General features: G+C 39.3%; 1 protein-coding gene across 5 annotated transcripts in view; it reads left to right on the top strand.

Annotated features, from left to right (window-relative positions):
• LOC146785765 (phospholipid scramblase 1-like) overlaps positions 1-23,324 on the top strand; it is a 935,365-nt gene that overhangs the window by 435,397 nt on the left and 476,644 nt on the right. For all 5 annotated transcript variants that reach the window (XM_085633613.1, XM_085633616.1, XM_085633615.1 and 2 more), the window contains one exon: positions 15,531-15,691. In XM_085633613.1, the coding sequence (XP_085489739.1) occupies positions 15,531-15,691 (161 nt within the window). The remainder of the gene's footprint in view (positions 1-15,530; positions 15,692-23,324) is intronic.

The raw sequence follows: 23,324 nt of genomic DNA, 5'->3' as shown, positions 1-23,324 counted from the left end.
CATGCACATGCACTCTTAGACAATCCCAAAGCTCCATATATACACTTGTATCATGCATGCAAGTCTCATACATCTATTGTTGATCAATTAAGTCAGAGCTACCCACCTATTTGAGGGTGTGCCGGAGACTTCAAATTGTCACTCCTTCATCAGTAACAGCTTTCAACCACAGAGTATATCGTACTATTTTACTTTCTGTGATGGGGGGCAGTCTCCTCCCTAGAAAAATGTATTAAAATACATTTGTATTATCTCATCATATAGAACTGTGTGTAGGGACCAATCATGCCCTCCTTAAACTTAGTACCTTGTGAGATCCTTAAAGATGGCACCTGTATATCACTCGATAAAAAGTTGTAAAACGTGCCGTGCCGCAACAGTTGCACTATAAAGATAGAAAGGGAGCCCTAGTTAATTTCTGAATAACATGAACTAGGGTGGAACTGAAAAAAGCACCTTTTCTGAATTTCAAACGAAAAGTACCTGAATGCTAAGGTCCAAATTTTGTAACCCACAGAGGCTATGGGACTCCTTATGACACCAGCTTGGGTCCAAGAGAAACGCCGTATTTGATTAATGGTCCACTTGGAATGCCGGTTGTCTGTAGGGAAAATAGTATGCGCTCAATTGATTACCGAGAAGTCCGAGCTAAATATGTTGGTCTAAACGCTCTAACAGTGTTGTTTATCAAACCCCAATCATATAGAGGGCAAGCCCGCTCCCCGTTATAGAGGGAAATGTTTCTAATACATGAGGAGAGTTAGGCTCATGTTAGGTCTCCATTAAAGAGCCAAACGAATATTGCTTAACTACGCTGTAAATATCCCGCGCCTAATTGTGCGACGAACCGAGTGGTTCAGCAGACTTACCGGGACTGAAAAGCCTCACCTTTCCATTAGGCCAAATGATAATTTGTAAAATCATTTTTTTTTTTAATTCCAATGGTAATCCAATAAAATGGTAAAATTGTTTTGTACAGATCTTGCCAAGTCTCTCTAAAATTTTGGTTTCAGGAAGATTAGATAGGAATTTGCTAAATCAAAAGGCAAACGTTGCTTGAAAATCAATTTTGAATCATTACACAGTGTCCAGCCTTTTTCACATTTAAGATAAACTGTGTAATGTCCAGAAGTAAAAGTAGGTCCTTCATGGAAAATTATTGCAACTGTTACAAAAGTTTTTCCTGAAATTGATAATTGCTGTCCTGTAAACTTCTTTATTAAAGTATCTAATTTTGAACCATCAGCTTTACATCGTTGCATCATTAAAATTATATATTGTCCGTATTCCTTTAAAATTAACGTTGAAAACATTTCAGATTTACACTCACCGCATTCCATGCTATGATTAGCATCTTTAACTAATTTAGCAAAAGTGACTGTTTTACTTTCTGGCAATGTTAAATAAATAAACCTTTCAGAATCAACATTAGAGCCACATATATTGTAACAGTTTTCACAACTATGTTCCCATTTATAAGAGAGACCAAACAAATTTTCAATGGGAACCCCTTCTTCTTCCAGTACCTGAAGAAAAAACATCAAGAATTCCTGTGCGTCTTGCTGTACATTTTGAGAAAACTGTGTTCGTCCTGAACATACATCTAAAAGTTTTCTAATTTCAGTAGCACTTTCTATTTGAGTTTTATCATTACTCAGCTTTTGAAAAAGGAGACTCAACTCAGAACAGAATCTTTTTCCCTGATTTACTATTATCTGCTCTTGCACACTTTCCAGATACAATGCAACATTCAGCACTACATTAGCGTAGCAGTTGACACCAGAGCTATTTTCAAAATGACATCCTACAACCTTTTCTTCATTTTCCTTTTTCTTTTTGCTTGCAATTACATCACTCCTCTTTTTTTTCCTCCTCTCTACATCTTCATTACAGATATTCTCATTTCTCCTTTTACGAGAAACTACACGTTTCTCCAACACAGGATACTGACCTAAATGAGGAGCATAGGTTCTTCTTAATCTATTATACTCCTTTACACAATTTGTATCAGCACTAACTTTTGAGTCATCAAAGTCTATCATGAATAAACCAGATAATGTTTTCACTCGTGACAAAGCTACATAAGCCATACCTTCTTTGAACACAGTTGAACCAATGTTCACAAAAGCACAATCTACAGTCAATCCTTGAGACTTGTGAATAGTTACAGCATATGCTAGAGAAAACGGAAACTGCTTCCTACGTACATATAAGTCTTTCACTAGCATGAAACGAACTGAACAACGACAAATATCTTTAACTTCTTCTATCTGATCAAATTTGATTTTTAAACATTCAATTCCATCTTTTTATCTGATAATTAATAAAACCCACAACTCTTCCCATAGCTCCATTAACTAAACCTTTTTCAACATCCAAATTTCTCCTTAAAAATACTCTACAGTTCATGCAAACATATAGATTTTTTTCTAATCCAGCTGTTTTGGAAATGTTCTTCTCTAGTGAATCCAATTTATTTTTCAGTGTGCCTGTTAATGTGATAGTAATTCTTCCATCCTCAATTTTGTCCACTGCTTCCAATTTCCTGATATCTTCCTTTTCCAATTTTAAAAGCTCCTCATTGAATATTGAGCATTCACGTAGAGTTGGCATTAAGCAGATGACACTTTTCTTTTCTGCAATGTTCTTGTATATCTTCTCTGCAACTATTTCTTCCTTTGGAAATAAATTATGTAGCAGCCGACTCTGTAATGCTTTTTTGCCAACTTCTGTGAGTAGTCCAATCCTGATATCTTTCAGAATACTTCCATATTCTTCATCGTTTGCTTGCCTCATATTAGTAGTAAGTTCCTTGTACTCAAAGAAGGACCAAATATTTGCATTACCGATGCTTCCCAATGACTTCTTTGTGTCTTCATGTGTCACAGTATTAAACACTGGTTGTCCTTTAACTGGAGTAAGTTGTAGAAGATCCCCAAAAACTATGACAGGTTTTCCACCAAATAACACGTCATAGTCTGTCCTTAGAATTTGCTGCATTCTTAAATGCACAAAGGCAAGCATTAAGTTTGATACCATGCTCACCTCATCAATAATGAGAACTTGCATCTTCTTCAATACTCTTGAAACTTCCAAGCATGCTTCTCCAGTTAGCTTGTTGTATTGTATTTTGTTCTCATGCTCCACTGGTAACATTAGCAAACGATGTAAGGTGATTCCTTTTATGTTATATGCTGCTAACCCAGTTGGAGCAGTAACCACACAAGACAAAGTAGAATCCGTTTTTTGCTGTAGGTAGCTTCTGATGACTTTTATTAGGAAACTTTTTCCAGTTCCAGCTTGTCAGCTTACATACATCCTGATTGGATGAAATGATGTGCATGAGTACTCTTTTTTTTCATGTAGAAATCCGTGATCAATTTTGTTTCTGATCTCTTCATAAATTTGTTGCTGCTCTTTGTTCAGTTGTCTTTCCAAATTTGGTAAGTCTATAAATTCTTCTTGAGCTTGATTCATAGCCGTTTCCACTTCATTCATGGCTATTGATGCTTCATTTTCAACGATTGGTTGTCCTAGGGGATCTTGACTGAGTGTTCCTGAACTTTGGCTGTCCTGAGAACTGTCTCTAGCTACTTCTGCTGCAATTGTAGTTTCCTGTTCAATTTCTTCATTTAACATTTGCAGATAAGTTGTGAATGTACTGCATTGTATGCTGTCTTTGCAAGCATTAAATGAATCTTCATAGCTTTGAAATTCTCCCAGTAGTTCATCCTCTGAACGCCATGGTTTAAACAGCTGTAAAAGAGCCAAGTAGTAAAATTCCTTTTTGTCAGTAGTGTCGCAACTCAGCTTCCGGTGATTTATCAAACTTCCTTTTGTTTGCTTCACCAAACATCCTTCCTCACCAATGACTTTATATTTTCCATTTTTGATGTCTTCTGCGGCTTTCCGTGAATAAATGTAGTTCTGCAGCACTTCATAGAGACACATGTTCTCCAGATGTTGACTTCTCTTGGGATAATATGTGTCCAACATGTTTGATTTCAAAATATCTATACTTTCTGGGTCATTCTCGGCCAAATATTCAATTTCTCCAACAGATTTCAGTACCCGATTTCTCATTGCTGCAAGGCCTAAACTTGCCCAAATTCTTCTTCTTGATTTCGAGTAGAGACTTGCAGAAGATAACCTATCTGAACATTCGTAGGATCCAATTTCTCGATGCGATAACATCTTTAAACTGAAACTGTACAGCTTCTTACTGACAGTCTTCTCGTGAGAAATCTCTTCCCACATTTCTTTCAATTCAGTTTTTTCAGATTTAGTAATGTAAGACGTTACATATCGAGCAACAGCAATGGAATTGTCAGCTACATACTGTATATCCATGTTAGCATTCCACATGGATAAAATGACTGGGTTGTAGTCATTTATATTTTTTGATTCTTCTTTTCTTTTTATGTTGTAGGTATTCTTAGGTGATTTTCTTGTGATAGTATGTCTCACAGATGACATAAAACTGTTTACTCTTCCATTTGAAAGAACAGGTCTAGGAAATCCAAATCGACATTTAGTGTAGTATTTATCTTTGCTCTTGTATTTCCGTCGACAGTATTTTCCACACCGATGACTTTGGAAACGTAAAACTTGCTCCTTTAACTTTTTCTCTTCTGTGCTTTTTGGTATAGCACATGTTGCATATTCTTCAATGTAAGATAACACTGCTTCATCAGTATCTGTTCCAAACTTTGGGGCATCCTTGATCCACAACAGCATATGAATATGAGGAGCACCTCTTGCCTGGTACTCTTTTCTCCAAAAGAAATCCACTACTTCTCCTAGAGGTGGATTTTTTTTATTGCAGATGAAGGACATCATAGCCTCAAATCTATGATTGAAATATCTGCAAACATTAACCGGATCCAATGAGCACAGTTCTCCTGCTGTCTTGTATTCAATGTTTTTAATGTTTGAATTTGCCTCTCGTAGAAAATCCAGTAAATCATCCCAAGCGTACTCTGCACAGCTTAGGGTTAGAAACCATGTAGGAGTTCCTAAATTCCGTAACATGCATTTTAATTCACCATGGCGTCGTTACCAATATTCATTTGTCCCACGCTGACAAGCCATCAGATTGATCAGTTGTGTTTCCAAATGATCATCTCGGTGCTGCACTTTCTTCATAAAATCCTTAGCAGACACATTTTGTAAATGTACTCCACTTTTTAAAATGTGATTTACTGCATATGATAATGCAGACAAGTCGCTTTCAAATAAAAGATGGAACAAATAAGGAATACTTTGTCGAAATCTGGGATCTTCAGCATATAGTCTTGTAGTCCGATACTCAGAAGCTGGAATCTGTTCTGGATGTTCATCGTATCGTCCTCCTTTTCCTTTAGGAAACAGCTGGGAAAAACCTCGAGCTTCCAAGCTCTCCTCCCATACACTCACAGGAGTTCCTTTTGCTTTCTTCATCTGAAACAGATCAATATTGTCTCCCATAACTTCTTTTGAATGAAGAGGATGTATGCTAAAATGTTCATAAATTTCTTCTTCCTTTGACTTGTCCACTTTTTCAATTTGTCCAGTTGGTGTTTCTGTGTCTTCTTGTAAATCTTCTTCTTCTTCTTCTATATAAATTGATTCATACCATTTGTTATTCCTTTTCAAATACAAATTTGCTCTTTGTACTTTCCGTACATCTACCAGCTCCTGCCAAATCTTCTTATTCTTTGTAGGTACACCATTAACCAGAATAACTAATGGTTCAGTTTCCAAAGTATCTGCATCAATAGTTTCCATATTTTTTTTCAAATCCAAGGGCAAATACACCACTCTACCTTTTAAACCTCTCAGTAAATCTGAAGGAGGTAATTTACCAGTTTCGGGCTCCATACGTACTATGGTCTGGAACGGATGAACACATTGAATAAGTATAGACTCATATGTATTTAATTCAGAAAGTTCAGCAGGAATAGCATCCAATTCTAAATTATTATGTACAGCTCTGGTCGGCATTCTATTTTCCTCTAACTTGTTGTAACCCAATTCAAAACAATTTTCAAGAAATATATATGTGGCAAAATCCTTCCACTTATAATTATCTTCATTTTCACTCTTTCTGTAGAGATCAACATTCCTAGTTTGTTTTCTATAATGAGTTCTGCGGCAACAAATACAAGTAATATTTGGTCTTTCATTAGAGGTTATTGCAAATTTTGTTATGTGATCATTAAATGTCTTACTTACAGAGGGTTCTACATTCTCTTCCACTTCTTCCTCATTTACTGTGTCCTTTTCTGCACTGTCTTGTTCAGGACCAAAGTAACAAAACTGAATTTCATCAATAACATTCTCTACATCTGATACCGATCCACGGAACAGAGCCCTATTCAATTCATCTAACTTTATTGCTGGACTTTTAGCAAAATACAACCGTCTCACAAACTTTGTCATTTCAGTATGATGAACAGCCAGCATCCTAAAATGATGGAAAACACTATTACACACTTTTCTAGATAGACAAGCCAGAGAATGACCCTGCAAACCAGTATTCTCTCTCACTCTGCATGGATCTAGACTTTGAAGCACCTTAATCTTCTGTTTTACACTTATTTTACTATATTCTCTTAGAAACTCACGAAATGTATCAATAGATTCCTGACGCACAGTGCAAATACTACTACAATTCCAAGTGTACACTGGGGCTTTAGGACGTCTCCCCATAGCCTCATCCGCCATCACTTGTACCTCATCTCTTGGAACCATTATCTCCTTCTCCATTATGCAACCATTTTTCACTTCATAAGCACGACCTCTGGTGTCAACTGCATGCAGCAAACTATTACTTTGAAAATAACTCTCTTCATTAAAAAAAGGTTCACTACTTGAACTATGCATCCATTTTCCTAAAAACACTTTACAAAAGTTTGTTCTGTTCACTACTCTTTTCCTTTTGCTTTGTGATTTCAGTACATTAACCATTTTATCTAATGTACGCATCCTATTCAAAATTAAAATGAATAGTTTCCTTTTTAATTCTAATGCCTTTGTTGCAATGGCTTCAATTTCTTTTTTTCTCTTGTAATATTTTGCCTTTTTCTTATATTTCTTCACATCCTTTATCAAATTGGACATAACTCTTCTCTGAAACATTTTTCTACGTATCTCTTTAAACGCTGTTTTTCTGTTTAAGTTAATCTTTATTGTTGCAGAAGGTATATTTGCATTAACTAAATTCTCAATTTTTTCCTGTTTTTTTCTATTGAAAACATTCTTTCCAGTACAGACATTTTGTAAATTTTTCCTTTTTTTGAAGATGTTCTTTAAAAAATCTTTTGTCTGCTTACCAGAAGATTTTCTCTTTTTCCCAACATGAGCATCTCCAACTAACTTAGGTCCTCCAGTTGTCTTCAAATATAGGTTTTTTTTGTGGTCTTTCTTTAGTCTGGATTTTGTAGGCATCTTAAATTTTGTTCACTGCTCTTCAGCAATACCTGAAAAAAACTAAAAAAAAAATCCTTTATTTTATTTAAATATATTACTACATTTTTTATGATCTTTTGAAATCTTAAAATACTATAAACCCCTTTCCTATAAATGAAAATCACAATAACACCTTCACAAATTAAATATCTAAAAACAATTCCTGTGTGCACACAGAGTCATGCTTTGAAATTAGGCAGAAAACGAAATTTCTTTGCCAATTGCAAAGCATACTTTCTACTACTTTTTTGGCAAGTGATAAGTACTTTTACAGTCTGACACATTTTGAATCCACTTTTCAGATTCTGAAAACAGCACATGTCCAAACAGCTTTTTCAGACCAGCAACATGTGTAACCTGGGTGACTGACTACACTCCAGCAAGGGCAACCAGCCTTAGTGATGCTGAATGTATTTGCATTACTGATTGAAACCTCAAACCCCACTCGGTTGTGAATACTGTGCATGTTTCCACAGGATAAACAGCTGGTGTGTGCTAAGAGTTTGCTTCTGCACAAAAAAAATAGGTCCCCCTTTCCATCTAATGCAAATGTAAAATCACCAGAGCAATACGCAATAAATCTCTGCCTGTAATTCCTCTTTGCACACAGAGTCATGTTTACATATTAGTCAGAATTCGCAATTTCTTTGCCAATTTGAAAGCACACTTACTACTCTTTTTTTTGGCAAGTGATAAACACTTTTACAGTCTGACACATTATGAATCCACTTTTTAGATTCTTAAAAAAGCACATGTCCAAACAACATTTTCAGACCAGCAACATGTGTAACCTGGATGACTGACTACACTCCAGCAAGGGCAACCAGCCTTAGTGATGCTGAATGTATTTGCATTACTGACTGCAACCTCAAACCCCACTCGGTTGTGAATACTGTGCTTGATTCCACAGGATAAGCAGCTGGTTGTGTGCTAAGAGTCTGCTTCTGCATAAAAAAATAACACCCCCTTTCCATCTAATGCAAATGTAAAATCACCAGAGCAATACCAAACAGCTTTCTCTGACCAGCAACATGTGTAACCTGGGTGACTGACTACACTCCAGCAAGGGCAACCAGCGTTAGTGATGCTGAATATATTTGCATTACTAAGTGCAACCTCAAACCCCACTCGGTTGTGAATACTGTGCATCATTCCACAGGATAAGCAGCTGGGTGTGTGCTAAGAGTCTGCTTCTGCATAAAAAAATAGCTCCCCCTTTCCATCTATTGCAAATGTAAAATCACCAGAGCAATACCAAACACCTTTCTGAGACCAGCAACATGTGTAACCTGGGTGACTGACTACACTCCAGCAAGGGCAACCAGCCTTACTGATGCTGAATGTATTTGCATTACTGACTGAAACCTCAAACCCCACTCGGTTGTCATTACTATGCATGATTCCACAGGATAAGCAGCTGGCTGTGTGCTAAGAGTCTGCTTCTGCACAAAAAAATGGCTCCCCCTTTACATCTAATGCAAAGGTAAATTCACCAGAGCAATACGCAATAAATCTCTGCCTGTAATTCCTATTTGCACACAGAGTCATGTTTTCAAATTAGTCACAAAACGAAATTTCTTTGCCAATTTGAAAGCACACTTACTACTCTTTTTTTTGGCAAGTGATAAACACTTTTACAGACTGACACATTTTGAATCCACTTTTCAGATTCTTAAAAAAGCACATGTCCAAACTGCTTTTTCAGACCAGCACCATGTGTAACCTGGGTGACTGACTACACTCCAGCAAGGTCAACCAGCCTTAGTGATGCTGAATGTATTTGCATTACTGACTGAAACCTCAAACCCCACTCGGTTGTGAATACTGTGCATGATTCCACAGGATAAGCAGCTGGGTGTGTGCTAAGAGTCTGCTTCTGCACAAAAAAATGGCTCCCCCTTTCCATCTAATGCAAATGTAAAATCACCAGAGCAATACGCAATAAATGTCTGCCTGTAATTCCTATTTACACACAGAGTCATGTTTTCACATTAGTCACAAAACGAAATTTCTTTGCCAATTTGAAAGCACACTTACTACTCTTTTTTTTGGCAAGTGATAAGTACTTTTACAGACTGACACATTATGAATCCACTTTTCACATTCTGATAAAAGCACATGTCCAAACTGCTTTTTCAGACCAGCACCATGTGTAACCTGGGTGACTGACTACACTCCAGCAAGGGCAACCAGCCTTAGTGATGCTGAATGTATTTGCATTACTGACTGAAACCTCAAACCCCACTCGGTTGTGAATACTGTGCATGATTCCACAGGATAAGCAGCTGGGTGTGTGCTAAGAGTCTGCTTCTGCACAAAAAATGGCTCCCCCTTTCCATCTAATGCAAATGTAAAATCACCAGAGCAATACGCAGTAAATCTCTGCCTGTAATTCCTATTTACACACAGAGTCATGTTTTCACATTAGTCACAAAACGAAATTTCTTTGCCAATTTGAAAGCACACTTACTACTCTTTTTTTTGGCAAGTGATAAACACTTTTACAGACTGACACATTATGAATCCACTTTTCAGATTCTGATAAAAGCACATGTCCAAACTGCTTTTTCAGACCAGCACCATGTGTAACCTGGGTGACTGACTACACTCCAGCAAGGGCAACCAGCCTTAGTGATGCTGAATGTATTTGCATTACTGACTGCAACCTCAAACCCCACTCGGTTGTGAATACTGTGCTAGATTACACAGGATAAGCAGCTGGTTGTGTGCTAAGAGTCTGCTTCTGCATAAAAAAATAACACCCCCTTTCCATCTAATGCAAATGTAAAATCACCAGAGCAATACCAAACAGCTTTGTCTGACCAGCAACATGTGTAACCTGGGTGATTGACTACACTCCAGCAAGGGCAACCAGCCTTAGTGATGCTGAATATATTTGCATTACTAAGTGCAACCTCAAACCCCACTCGGTTGTGAATACTGTGCATGATTCCACAGGATAAGCAGCTGGGTGTGTGCTAAGAGTCTGCTTCTGCATAAAAAAATAGCTCCCCCTTTCCATCTATTGCAAATGTAAAATCACCAGAGCAATACCAAACACCTTTCTGAGACCAGCAACATGTGTAACCTGGGTGACTGACTACACTCCAGCAAGGGCAACCAGCCTTACTGATGCTGAATGTATTTGCATTACTGACTGAAACCTCAAACCCCACTCGGTTGTCATTACTATGCATGATTCCACAGGATAAGCAGCTGGCTGTGTGCTAAGAGTCTGCTTCTGCATAAAAAAATACCTCCCCCTTTCCATCTAATGCAAATGTAAAATCACCAGAGCAATACGCAATAAATCTCTGCCTGTAATTCCTATTTGCACACAGAGTCATGTTTTCATATTAGTCACAAAACGAAATGTCTTTGCCAATTTGAAAGCACACTTACTACTCTTTTTTTTGGCAAGTGATAAACACTTTTACAGACTGACACATTATGAATCCACTTTTCAGATTCTGAAAAAAGCACATGTCCAAACTGCTTTTTGAGACCAGCAACATGTGTAACCTGGGTGACTGAGTACACTCCAGCAAGGGCAACCAGCCTTAGTGAAGCAGAATGTATTTGAATTACTGACTGCAACCTCAAACCCCACTCGGTTGTGAATACTGTGCATGATTCCACAGGATAAGCAGCTGGCTGTGTGCTAAGAGTCTGCTTCTGCAGAAAAAAATACCTACCCCTTTCCATCTAATGCAAATGTAAAATCACCAGAGCAATACCAAACAGCTTTCTGAGACCAGCAATATGTGAAACCTGGGTGACTGACTACACTCCAGCAAGGGCAACCAGCCTTACTGATGCTGAATGTATTTGCATTACTGAGTGCAACCTCAAACCCTTAAAGTATTCCTTATTTTTACCAGTACACCTTAATTTATCGTGAAAACATAGTCCATAATATTTTACATGTTCCTCACATTTTAATTTCTCCCAAAACAGAAAATGATAAACACAACTTCAACAAAAGGAATTCCAATTCTATTATTCATTTCTTAATTTACCATATACTTCCCCTCTCAAACTCTAAACTCACCTTTAAAATTAGTTAGTTGCGAAAGAAATGTGGCACTCAAACAGCAGATTATCAGAGCCAGGATCTCTGTTCTGTACACCTCTCTCCTCTCAGCAGAACCAGATAATGGCAAACTTTCCCTCTCTTTTTCCACACATATACATGTTAATTTCAAATCTCAGTGCTTCCCCCTTTTTTTCAAATGTAATCACACATTTCTATTGGTTGAAAACCAACCCTTTTCCAAAAGTACCCTTCCCCCAACTTGACTTCTGCCTAGTACCCTTCCCCCAACTTGACTTCTGCCTGCTACCATAGCAACAGCTCATGGAACACTGCTGTGTGGAGTTAGGTCAGAAGTTCGCCACACAATGTTTCATTTCCAAAGAGCAGGAGTGCTTGACTTTTCAAACCTAACAGCAAATCCATAGTACTGTTCTTTGGTAACACATTTTTCAGTACCAATACAAAACATGCTTCTATAAATTTACACATACAGCCTAGTTTTTATTCTAGAATGGTATGAAACAGCCAATCAGTTCTTTTTTTTATAAAAAAAAATATGTATGCCTCCATTTCCAAATTGTCTTTCATTTCTTTTTACCATTCTACTGAATTACACCTCCTGAGTGCATCCAGTTCTCCTTTGAAAATGTTCACAGTGTGGATTGTAGGGCACAGCTATGTCTTCTGGAGTGAAAAGTATGCAGAGAAAACAGATGTGGTGAGAGACCTTGCTTTGCCAAATGTAGACATTAAATGGATTGGTCAGAGAGGGTTAAAGTGGTACCAATTGATGCCATTGCTGAAATCCTTCATGCAAATCCAACACCCTGACCTCATAATAGTGCACTGTGGTGGCAATGACCTAGGCACTTTGACTGGGGTAGGTCTGGAAATGCTTATGAAGGAGACCTTTGCACAACTGTTTTCACTTTTCCCTAAAACTGCCTTTGTGTTTTCTAACATATGCCAAAGGCAAAAATGGAACTGGTCCAATCATTTTTGTCCACAGATTGACAAAGCAAGAAAGCACGTCAACAAATCTGTTTCTGCTTTCCTCCGTGACTATGGTATGGGTTCCATTTACCACAACAACTTGCGTTACGACATGCAAGACATTTATAGAGGAGATGGTGTACACTTCACTGATGAAGGGAACAGAGTCTTCCTCTTGAACCTTAGACTCTGCATCGGTACTTACTTGTAGGTACCACTAAAAAAACACTTAATAAACACAACGGCTCTTTTTAGAGCCCCCTAATATCTAAACACTTAAATCTGCATTTCATTTCTTTTTTTATTTTTTTTTACCGTACGCGTACGGTGAGCTTACCGTACGCGTACCCCGCGATTTTTTTTTAAAATCAATAAATGTTTTTTTTTTACTTTTCTGTCCTTCTTTGACCCCCTTACAAATGTTAGGGGGTCTGTAACTCTCTTCCTTGCCCCCTTTTCAAGTTATCACCCTTTTTTTTCTGAGTGAAATACACAAAATGGCGGCCGCCGCTTCCTGGTTTCGACCGATTCGAATGTTTACTAAGATCTAAGAGCCAATCAGAATTGCGCTCGCGCACGTCACCGTACGCGTACGGTAAGCGCACCGTAAGCGCACCGTAAGCTGGCTCAGATATATATTGATTTAAAGGCTATTTTCTCAGAATATACTGAACAGATTTACACCAAACCTACAAAAGGCACTTCCTTGACCTGAGGACTACCTCTCTGCCAAATTTCAAGGAACTCTGTTCAGCCGTTCGGGCTGTAGCTGTGTCTAAAGGTCCTATGGAAAAATGCATGGGAAAAACGCGTTTTGGGACCCCCCTTTTATCTCAGCCCCCGCTTGACGAATCTCCCCGAGACTTTCAGGGTAGGAGCGGAGCGTAGCGCCCCACCTATTTTGAAAAATTCGCGAGGATTCGTCGACCGGCGCCAAAGTTATTCCAAATAGAATGTTGCGGATTTCCTATGGTAAGAGGGTCCTAACTATAACTACCTACTGGCGACCGCCAGTAGGTAATATATATATATGGCTGTTAGATCTTAGTAAACATTCGAATCGGTCGAAACCAGGAAGCGGCGGCCGTCATTTTCTCTCTCGCACTCAGAGTGTGGATTAAGAAACAAAGGACAAAAACATGTAAAGGAGCTGTTTAGCCAGCTCCAAAGCACCTAGCCATGTTGAGGGAGTCCCCAAAGATCCCCCAAGGCCAAAAACTGAATTTTAATTTTTTCGCTAATTTCGCCGATTACGCGTACGGTAAAAAATGATTGAAAAAAAAAAATTATCCACACCCTCCCCACCCCGTGTGCAAATGGTGTCCGAAGGGCACCATTTGGGCATGGCTTATCAACGTTTAAAAAAAAAAAAAATATATAACCTTTCACAACGAAGCGCATCATATGTCCTCCATGTGCGCACGGTGCGCGAAGCGCATCGTGCGTACATGGCCCATCTAGCGTAACGTGGGCACGCGGTGCACGTAGCGCACCGCGTGCCCACCGTGCGTGCACGGCACTAACTGCGTAAAGTGGGCGCGCGGTGCGCGAAGCGCACCGCGTGCTCACTGTGCGCGCACGGTGCGCGAAGCGCACCGTACGTGCACGGAATGAACTGCGTTAAGTGGGCGCGCACGCCACGAATGGCGTAAAGTAACTTAGCATTTAAAAAAACGTACAAATTCACTGAAAAAACCATAGGTTTCACACACGTTATAGTTAGGAATTAGCATTTAAAAAACCTTGCAAATTCACTGAAAAAACCATAGGTTTCACACATGTTATAGTTAGCGGAAATTTTACTGATAAAAAACCAATGAAATTCCCCCGTTATAGTTAGTGCAGGAAACTATAACTCACGCGACCGCAATCTTCTGCTGATGACATATGTGTCTTTATGAAAAAAAAATATTTGTAATATATGTATAGCTAAAAATTTATGGAAGAAGACATGGGCAAATAAGTGTCTAAATACAGTATTAGCATCAGCAGAGGATTGCGGTCGCGTGAGTTATAGTTTCCTGCACTAACTATAACGGGGGAATTTCATTGGTTTTTTATCAGTAAAATTTCCGCTAACTATAACATGTGTGAAACCTATGGTTTTTTCAGTGAATATACATATACATATACATATACATATCTATATACACACACATGCTTAAAATGAACACCTTTGAGCAATTGCACTTCTTACCTTTTTTGTCTGTCTACCTCGCCATTGAAAACATTTTCCCCATGGAGAAATCTCTTTCCCTCAGACTCCTATTTATTTTGGGACTGTTTATCAGATGAGGAGGAGTCGTAGAGCATTTGTGATACCCACAAACGTGCAAGTACATTCCAGCTTTGGAGTGCCAGTGCCTACCTCATGCCCCTAAGAAAAATGTTTCTCTCAAGAAAGAGTATGTTTGATTACATGTTTTTATAGATTTATGGTACATGCACATTTCATGAACCACAAACAAAGATTTAAACATGTACATAAACATTTAATTAGTGGCTATATCTCTCACACAAATTTCTACCTGAATAGGGCAAATACGTTTTGACAGCTTATTTGTTTTGATTAAAGAGATGGCAATGGCCTTATATACATTAAAAATGTTTGTCATGAACTACTTTGTAATGTGCTGTAATGGTTTAGGGAAATAGCCTTTACAACGTAAGCATTACAACGCATGCCATTACAACGCATCTTGTTACAATGCGAAAGGCTTGTTGCAGGGTTTAGAAGGTGTTGGAGTTAACTCCAACACCTTCCCTACTGGTTGCACACACTGGAGTTAGAATAGTAAATTATACTGTTCCAACTTCCAGCGCACCCCCAACAGCAAGTCAGGGAAAGGTATGCATTGTGATGGCATGCGTTGTAATGGCATGCATTGTAACGTCATACATTCTAATGGTTTAGTGTGCAATTCCCCATTAGTGATACTGCTTTGTTATAGGCTTCTCATTATACTCATTCAAAAATCAATGAAATAAAGGTTTAGGACTCAAAATACAGTTGTTGTGCTGGAGTCTGAAGTATTTGCTCTTTTTTTTTTAGCTACTGAAGAACAATCCAGCACATATAAGTTAATTAACTCTCGCGGGGAACAAGTTTACTATACATCAAATAATTGCATATATAACAAAAGGGACACTAAAGTGATGCAGTTGCCCACCTATGAGCGCTTCTCTTCCTGCTGTCCTTGTTCCTATAAAAATGTAAGTATATTTTCAATTTTAGTAGTTCTATCCATTTGTCCCCAAACATTTTAGAACCTCGACACACTTCACTTGTTAGAAAGTCACACATTTTCAATCCACCTAGCTTTAATGATCCTAAGATTGGCAATTGTTTAATGTAAATAAAGCATTGTGTGGTACAGCACTGCCATTTACAGAGAGACCATTTTGTATTGAAATGAACACAAAATTAACATAGACATACAGTTTAACTGATAAAGCTATATTGAACACAAATGATAATCTGTGATAATCAGGCTTCAGTGAATATTTATCATTTACGCATCCCCAAGTAAAAGTATCTTGATTTGTTTTGATCTTATTAAAAATCTTTGTTTCAATCATACATCAGATTTACAAATTGTGCTTCATGTTTGCTTTCTGAACTTCTGAATGTATACAGTTCTTGTAAAGGTACTTATTTCTTGTGTGTTATAAAGAATGACGCCTTACAGCCATTCCTTTCACTTGCTCTGTATCCCTGCAAGATTCGCACATAACTCACTTTCCTCTTCTTACTCTAACTGCAAAGTGAGATGAGTTTGTAAACACCAATTGCCATGCAAAAAAAACATAAGCATCAATTTATCGGAAGCCATAGCCTGATATTTGAACTCTGTCACTGAAGTGCAGCAAATGTGCCAAGATAAATACAGAATTTAAAAGCATCTTTATTTATTGCTTGGATATTCACAGCCCACAAAAAATCATTTTGTGACCCATTACTTGGGAACACTGGTCTAGACTGATATAAAAGTAGGCATGTGCAAAATTGTGTAGTTATTTTCCCACAGAAATTGATTAACTTTATATTAGAATTGCATAAATAGCATGAAATGTGATTTGCTGGTATCTTGTTACAATTGTTTTGGCAAGGGCATTCCCTGTGTTAAAAGGTAATGCGAATTACCCACACAAGGCGATTTCTCCTTGTACCATTTGATAAATTTTATATGCTCACATCCCATGATGCGTTTATAAAGAAATGGGTCTGGACCTGATTTAGGAGAATGTATGTTGGGTATTTTTATCCTAGATCAAAAATGAAAATCCTAATTCCCGATTTTATTTGTGGTCATATTTCTCAAAAACACACATGGAGACCTTTTTCTTTGTTTCTAATGAATTACTTTTACTAAAAAGTGTTTGCAGTTTTTTAATTCAGGCTTTGTTATTTATTTTCACAGTAAAATCTCTTAAGGCTTAGAGTTATGACTTTATATACCTTCATTACATTAATGCGGGCCAATAATAGCAAAAAACAACAACCTTGTACACATTAGTGCATAATCAATAATAAAATAACAATACATTTCTAATCAATAACACAAGTGCTGACAGAACACTTTTCACAAGCAAAGTTCCAAGTATCTTTCCTCCTCAAGTCCAGTTAGTTAAACCATTAAATTAATTAATCCCAACATATCCTTTTTTACTTCAAATTATTGAGTAACACTGAAAATAAAATTGTTTCCTTGTGTGTGTGGACAGCCATGCAAAGCCAAAACAAATGACAGTGTTAATCAACACATTTGAAGCAGAAAGTATATGTTGGGATTAATGCATTTAATTGATTGATTAATATGTCCTAAGCCTTGAGGGTGTGCACTGAAGTAGATGTGTGCTTTTGGACTGCAGCTTGCTTCACGTGTGTGCAAGAGGCTCATTGGAAATTATTGATATGCAACTGCAGCCTCATGGCTCATTTCCATATGCACATTAACTACAATGAAATAAAATAGAATGTTGCCTTTTTCCAACAATGTGGGTCAATATTTCCATGCCCCTTACTGCTGTCTGCCTAACAAAGATTTGTTTTCTATCGGATATGAAGGACACATCAAAGAATTTACATTTAGTTTTATTTACACTTTGCAGACACTTTTCACATTTTTACTGTGTTAGACTAATGCCAGTTGTAACATCCCTTGTTGATATATGGCAGCTGGTCACATTTTGATAATCACATTGTATTTACCTTTAGATCTCACAACATTTTACCGCCTGATATCTTTATGTTATAGCTTAAATGGAAAGTGTTAGCATTGTACTTCAAAGATAAAACTTTCCCCCAGGAGTGTGCTTTTGTTGGTTTGCTGTAAATCCAGTTGGTAGTTTTTGAAAAAAAGAGTTTATAGAGGTGCTTGAGTTAGGCATGAAGAAGTTACATTTTAGACATATCTTGACAGTTGAAAAGCTTTATTTTTAATTTGGCCATTACTTTAGCACTGTTTATTAAATTTCAATGACATTTAGGAAATGCTTTGCTTGTTTAGCTTACTTTTTGTGCAGCGGACGCACACAGTGGGTGTGCCAATGGTGCGCCAAAGGCGCGCCTAAGGCAAGCCTGTCTGCGCCCGATCGGGTCCAGGGGCCAGGACTCCTGGTCAAAGGCTGGTCTATTCCATGGAGGAACTTCGAAACTTGGGTGGTATGCTTCACATGGCTGTCATGCCTTCAGCATTAGAAGAGAAGCTTCGGATGGCAAACCTGCTAGTTGGTAAGGGGGGGCTATAGAGTAGATGCAGCCAGGTTCAGAGAGAGAATGGTGCGGGGTCTGATGATTCTGCTTGACTTAGGGCCGCACTGCTGAATACCCGATCACTCCAGAAGCATAACCTGGAAATTTTTACGCTGCTCCAAGATAAAGAACTAGATATTCTTGCACTCACAGAAGCATGGTTAGAGGATGCCTCAGGTCCTGATATAGTTGCCTCCCTTCCCCTGGATTATGATGTCCTGACATATAATCGACAGGGCAGGAAAAGAGGGGGGTTAGTGGTATTTTGCCGTAGGTCCCTGCCCACCGAGAGGATAATAACAGAGAGCTTAGATGGAGCGGAGGGTCTGGGGATAAAAATAGGGCTAAAATCTTCTTGCCTGATTGTAGTGGTGGTATATCATCCACCTCGGTCAACCCCTCTGTTTAATGATCTGCTCTCTGGAGTGGTCAGTGATATTTGTTCTAGCCATCAACAGATTCTAGTGATGGGGGACTTTAATTATCAATGGGACAAGGCTCCTAGAAAACCAGTGACCAGCAGGTTAGAAGAGGCAATGACCATGCAAGGACTGAAACAAATTGTGGAGATCCTCACCCACGAGAAGGGCCACATTCTAGACCTCATCTAGACTACACTGCCCGATGTACAATTAACAGAGTGCAGACCTTATAGCTGATCAGATCACCATCTGACCAGTTTTGGGATTCCTGTGCCCAGTCCATTGAAATATCTACCCTCATTGTGGAGTGTGGTACGGAGCTGGCACAAAATAGAGGAAGCCAGTCTGAGGGTGGCACTGGTTGAGATGCTGCACCCCGGGAGACAGTCTGGGGACCCAGATCTGGAGTACGAGAAGCTTGCAAGCCAATTGATGGAAGCTATTGATAAGGTGGCCCCCGCACAGAGGGAAAGGGAAATGAATAGAGTGAAGGGAGCCCCATGGTATACAGAGGAACTACGAGGGATAAAACAGGCCCTACGCCAGTGTGAAAGGCAATGGTGGAAATCATACGACCCAAAGGCCCGGGAGGAATATAAAGCAAAACTAGCCCTCTATAAAATCTCAATCATTGCAAAGAAATCCAATCAATAAGAGCGGCAGATCAAGAAGGCCAAGGACACTCAGAAGGAGACCTTCGAGGTGCTGAGGGAATTGAGTCAAAAGAAAGAATACAGGGCGGTTGTCAAGCTAGCTGATTGCAATAAGATACAGGACTTCTTTCTGGCAAAAGTCAAGGATATCCTAATAGAAATAGGTAACACCTGCACAAGCTCATGCCCTCTTTCAGTGGTGGATCGACCAGGCTTCTAGGGAGGTTATGTCTCAGTCTTTCCAACATTAGACCTAGACTGCCTAGTGCACATTATGGCCAAAGTGAAATCATGGTCTCCAGAGGACCCCTGACCTCCCAGCGTGTTCAAAATGATCTTCGTTGTGATGGGGCCAGAGATGTTGTCCTTAATAAATCTGTCTCTGGTAACGGGGAAAGTTCCTCTCAATTTTAAGGAAACCATGGTGACTCAGCCACTGAAGAAAGCAGGGGCAGATGTCAAAAACTTGAAAAACTACCGTCCCATATCCAGACTTCCCTTTCTGGCTAAGGTATTTGAGCAACACATGCTTAGAACACTTTCATTTTTTTGGGAGAAACATCACCTGCTCTATGCACGGCAAGCGGGCTTCAGGGCCCACAACAGTACAGACCTGGTGATGCTCTCAGTGCTGGATGAGCTGAAGCTTGCAGCCGACAAGAAGAACTCATCGGAATTGATCCTTTTGGATCTTTCATCTGCGTTCGACGCCATGAACCATGCCCAGTTGCTGACCCATGTTCAGGCGCTGGGAATTACTTGTGTCGTATACCAGTGGATTGCCTTTTTTCTGAAGGATCGGCCGCAAACGGTCCAACTAGGGGATTGTGTGTCCAAGAAAGGCGCTCTGCAGTGTGGGGTCCCACAGGGCTCGACGTTGTCTCCCCTGCTTTTTTACATCTATTTGCATATCGTGGAAGCGCTGGCAAAATTAGAATGTCTGGTGTTCAACTACGCCGACGATATGTAACTAATCTTGTGAATCAACAGCTCTACACAGGCACAGGCTAACTTACAGAATATCCTCCGGTTCACTATGAAATGGATGACCACCAATTTACTGAAAGTGATTTCGGACAAGACAGAGGTGTTAGCTATTACCACGGGGGCAATTCCTTCTGGCTACAAGAGCTAGACACTACTACGACACCGATGCCAGTTTTGAAGAACCTGGGCATCAGGTGGCATGACAAGCTAACACTGACCAATCAGGTGACCGCTGTGGTGGGGAACTGTGGCAGCCTTATGAGGCAACTCCGGAAACTTGTACCACTCCTTTCTTTCTCCACCATGAACACCGTAGTGTCAGCACTAATTGTGTCATGAATGGACTTCGGTAACATGCTTTACATAGGGCTACCTGACAAACTATCAGGGAAGCTTCCGGTGGTTATGAACAATGCAGCGAGATTGACCTTAAATCTTCCTAGAAGAGCACATGTGACACCACTGCCGCAACAACTACATTGGCTTCCAATCAAGCAGAGGGCTAGGTTTAAGGGCCTGTGTATTGCACATAAAGCCCTGCACAGAACAGCACCTGATTACATCAAGAAACGGCTGAAGAGTTATGTGCCAGGACAATGTCTCCGTTCATCTGAGGTAAGTTTGTTGACCTGTCCTCAGTTTGATAAAGCCACCTTGGGGGGTCGAGCTTTTTCCTTGATGATACCTCAGCTTTGGAACAAGCTACTGCAGAGCTTGCACCGGGAAGTTTACCTCCTCCCCTTCAGGAGGAAACTAAAGACTTTTTTGTTTATTCAGGCTTTTGGTTAAGCCTCACCTAGATCGACCAAGCATTGGGTTGTGTAACTCTGGTATGGATTTATGTTTCTCACAAGCGCTTAGAGACCATTGGTGATTTGGCGCTATATAAATGGCAATAACATAACATAACTTACCCAAGCAATAAATGCTAATATATACAAAGGAACTCCAGATGGGTATCCTCGAGGAATTAGCGTCAACATTTTTTCAGTAAAAGTCGACGGCATTTTAGCCTGTTGGAGTGTTTAGGGCATCATCAGGACCAGGTTACTCTTACTTCTATAGCAGTGGCAACATTTCGCGACAGAAGTCCCAGTCGTGGTAAAGGAGGGTCCCTGAACAATCCAGTCTAATGCGGGACACCTCGGTGGGAGCTCCCTGGAGGGATGTTGTCAAATAGATAGGCAAACTTGGGCAGGACACACATCTTAACTAAGTTAATCTGCCCGTACTGCGTGAGGTTCTGCCAGCTCTTTAGCAACTTATCCACTTTTTTAAAGACTTTCATTAAATTCACTTTAGGGAGCTCTTCTTGCTTTTGTAATATTGTTACACCTAGGTATCTTATTTCTTTTGACAATCTAACATCATGGGCATCTTGGGTCCGGGCCATAACTTCAGTCTTGCTGCTGTTGATCTCATATCCAGACATCTTTCCGAATGTCTGCACTTCAGAAAATAAATCCAGAAGGGCTTGATTGACATCAGAGGTGAACAAAATCAGATCATCAGATTACAGAGCCAGCTTCCTGGAGAAACCGCCCACAGTGAAGGGGGCTATTTCCTTATTCTGCCTTACACATTGAGCCAAAGGCTCAATGTTTAGGTAAAAGAGGATAGGAGATAGGGGGCACCCTTGTCTCGTCCTTCTCCCTATTTGCAGGGAGGCCATGAGGTTGCCATTCACCAGTATTTCAGCTTGGGTGCCCTATAGATTTTTTTTGGGAACTCTCTAAATGTCTCGCCAAAGCCGAAAGCCTTCAAAGTCCCGCTCAAATATTTCCAGTTCAACCGATCACAGCCCTTTGCTGCATCAAGGGTAATTATTGATAAAGTAGCCCTTGATTCTTGATCCTCATCGATACTTACTATACCATTTCAACATTGTGTTGATATAGAAACTCTTAACATCTTTGAAGCAAATACTACTCGTACATTGCATCATTGCCAGAATATGCTCTAGATTAAACTGATTCTTGCTCACTCATGATACCTGACGCACTACCCTGTAATACCTTGACAGGGAAAACCTACTTTTGAAAGTATTAGGGTAAAAAAGATAACCTGCCTCCTTCTCTTGAAAGATTGAAACCTACTTGTTCTTATCACAATACAGTACATTAAAGATGCAACTAGAATAAGAGCTTTATACCATACATGGTACCTCATATGCTTGAACCATACTGTAACAGTAAGTCTAAAAATATCAAATTGTCATCTGACTGAAAATACATCTTTAACACATCGCCTGAACACAGGTGTACATGCCATGTCTATTCCTGGATGTCAAACTGAAATTATAAAACAGCAGACTACAGGAAGGAACTGGTTTCTCACACTGAAGAATGACTTACTGCACTGACCCAGAATCATTTTTATATAATTATTTAATTCTGTTTTCTGTTTGTGCATTTTAGTACTTAAAAAAATATTTTTACTACCTCAATTGAATCTCCATATGGAATGACCTCTAGAAAAGTGTTCTGTTCTTAGAATAAATGGCGGACATATGCAAATACTTTAATACTCAGCAGCCCATTTACAAGCTAGAGCTTCATATTGCATCAATGTGTAGTTCAACTGGACCTACCAAAAGTCAAAGGTCTACTCACTCTTGCCGAACTTTTGGCACTCTACAGCATCATGAGTATGCATGTACACATCAGTCACACATTACTAGGGCAGATCATTCAGTTGCAGAAGACAGGAAGACCAAATCTCTTTAGATTTTCAAACTGTGCTGATAGAGTGATAAACCAAGCCAACCTCCAGCCTATTTTTAATAACCTGATCAGGGGTTGTGTTGATGGCTTTGTTACACACAGGCTTATAAACAAGGAAAGCTTTTGCCAGTCATTGAGCTGGGACACATCCCTGATGGAAGAATCTTGACTAGATTTAGGTTTCACCACTTTTTTTTGATAATTCATTGCACTTCTAATCCTCATGTTAACACAAAAATGCACATCTGCAAGGCTTGCCCACACTAGTTTTATCTTTACCTAGGGTGTTAGCTTTACAAGCAAAGA

This window comes from Triturus cristatus, chromosome 11, assembly GCF_964204655.1.
Source record: "Triturus cristatus chromosome 11, aTriCri1.1, whole genome shotgun sequence".
In the NCBI taxonomy this organism is placed as follows: Eukaryota; Metazoa; Chordata; class Amphibia; order Caudata; family Salamandridae; genus Triturus; species Triturus cristatus.
This window is presented reverse-complemented; position numbering and strand designations above follow the sequence as displayed.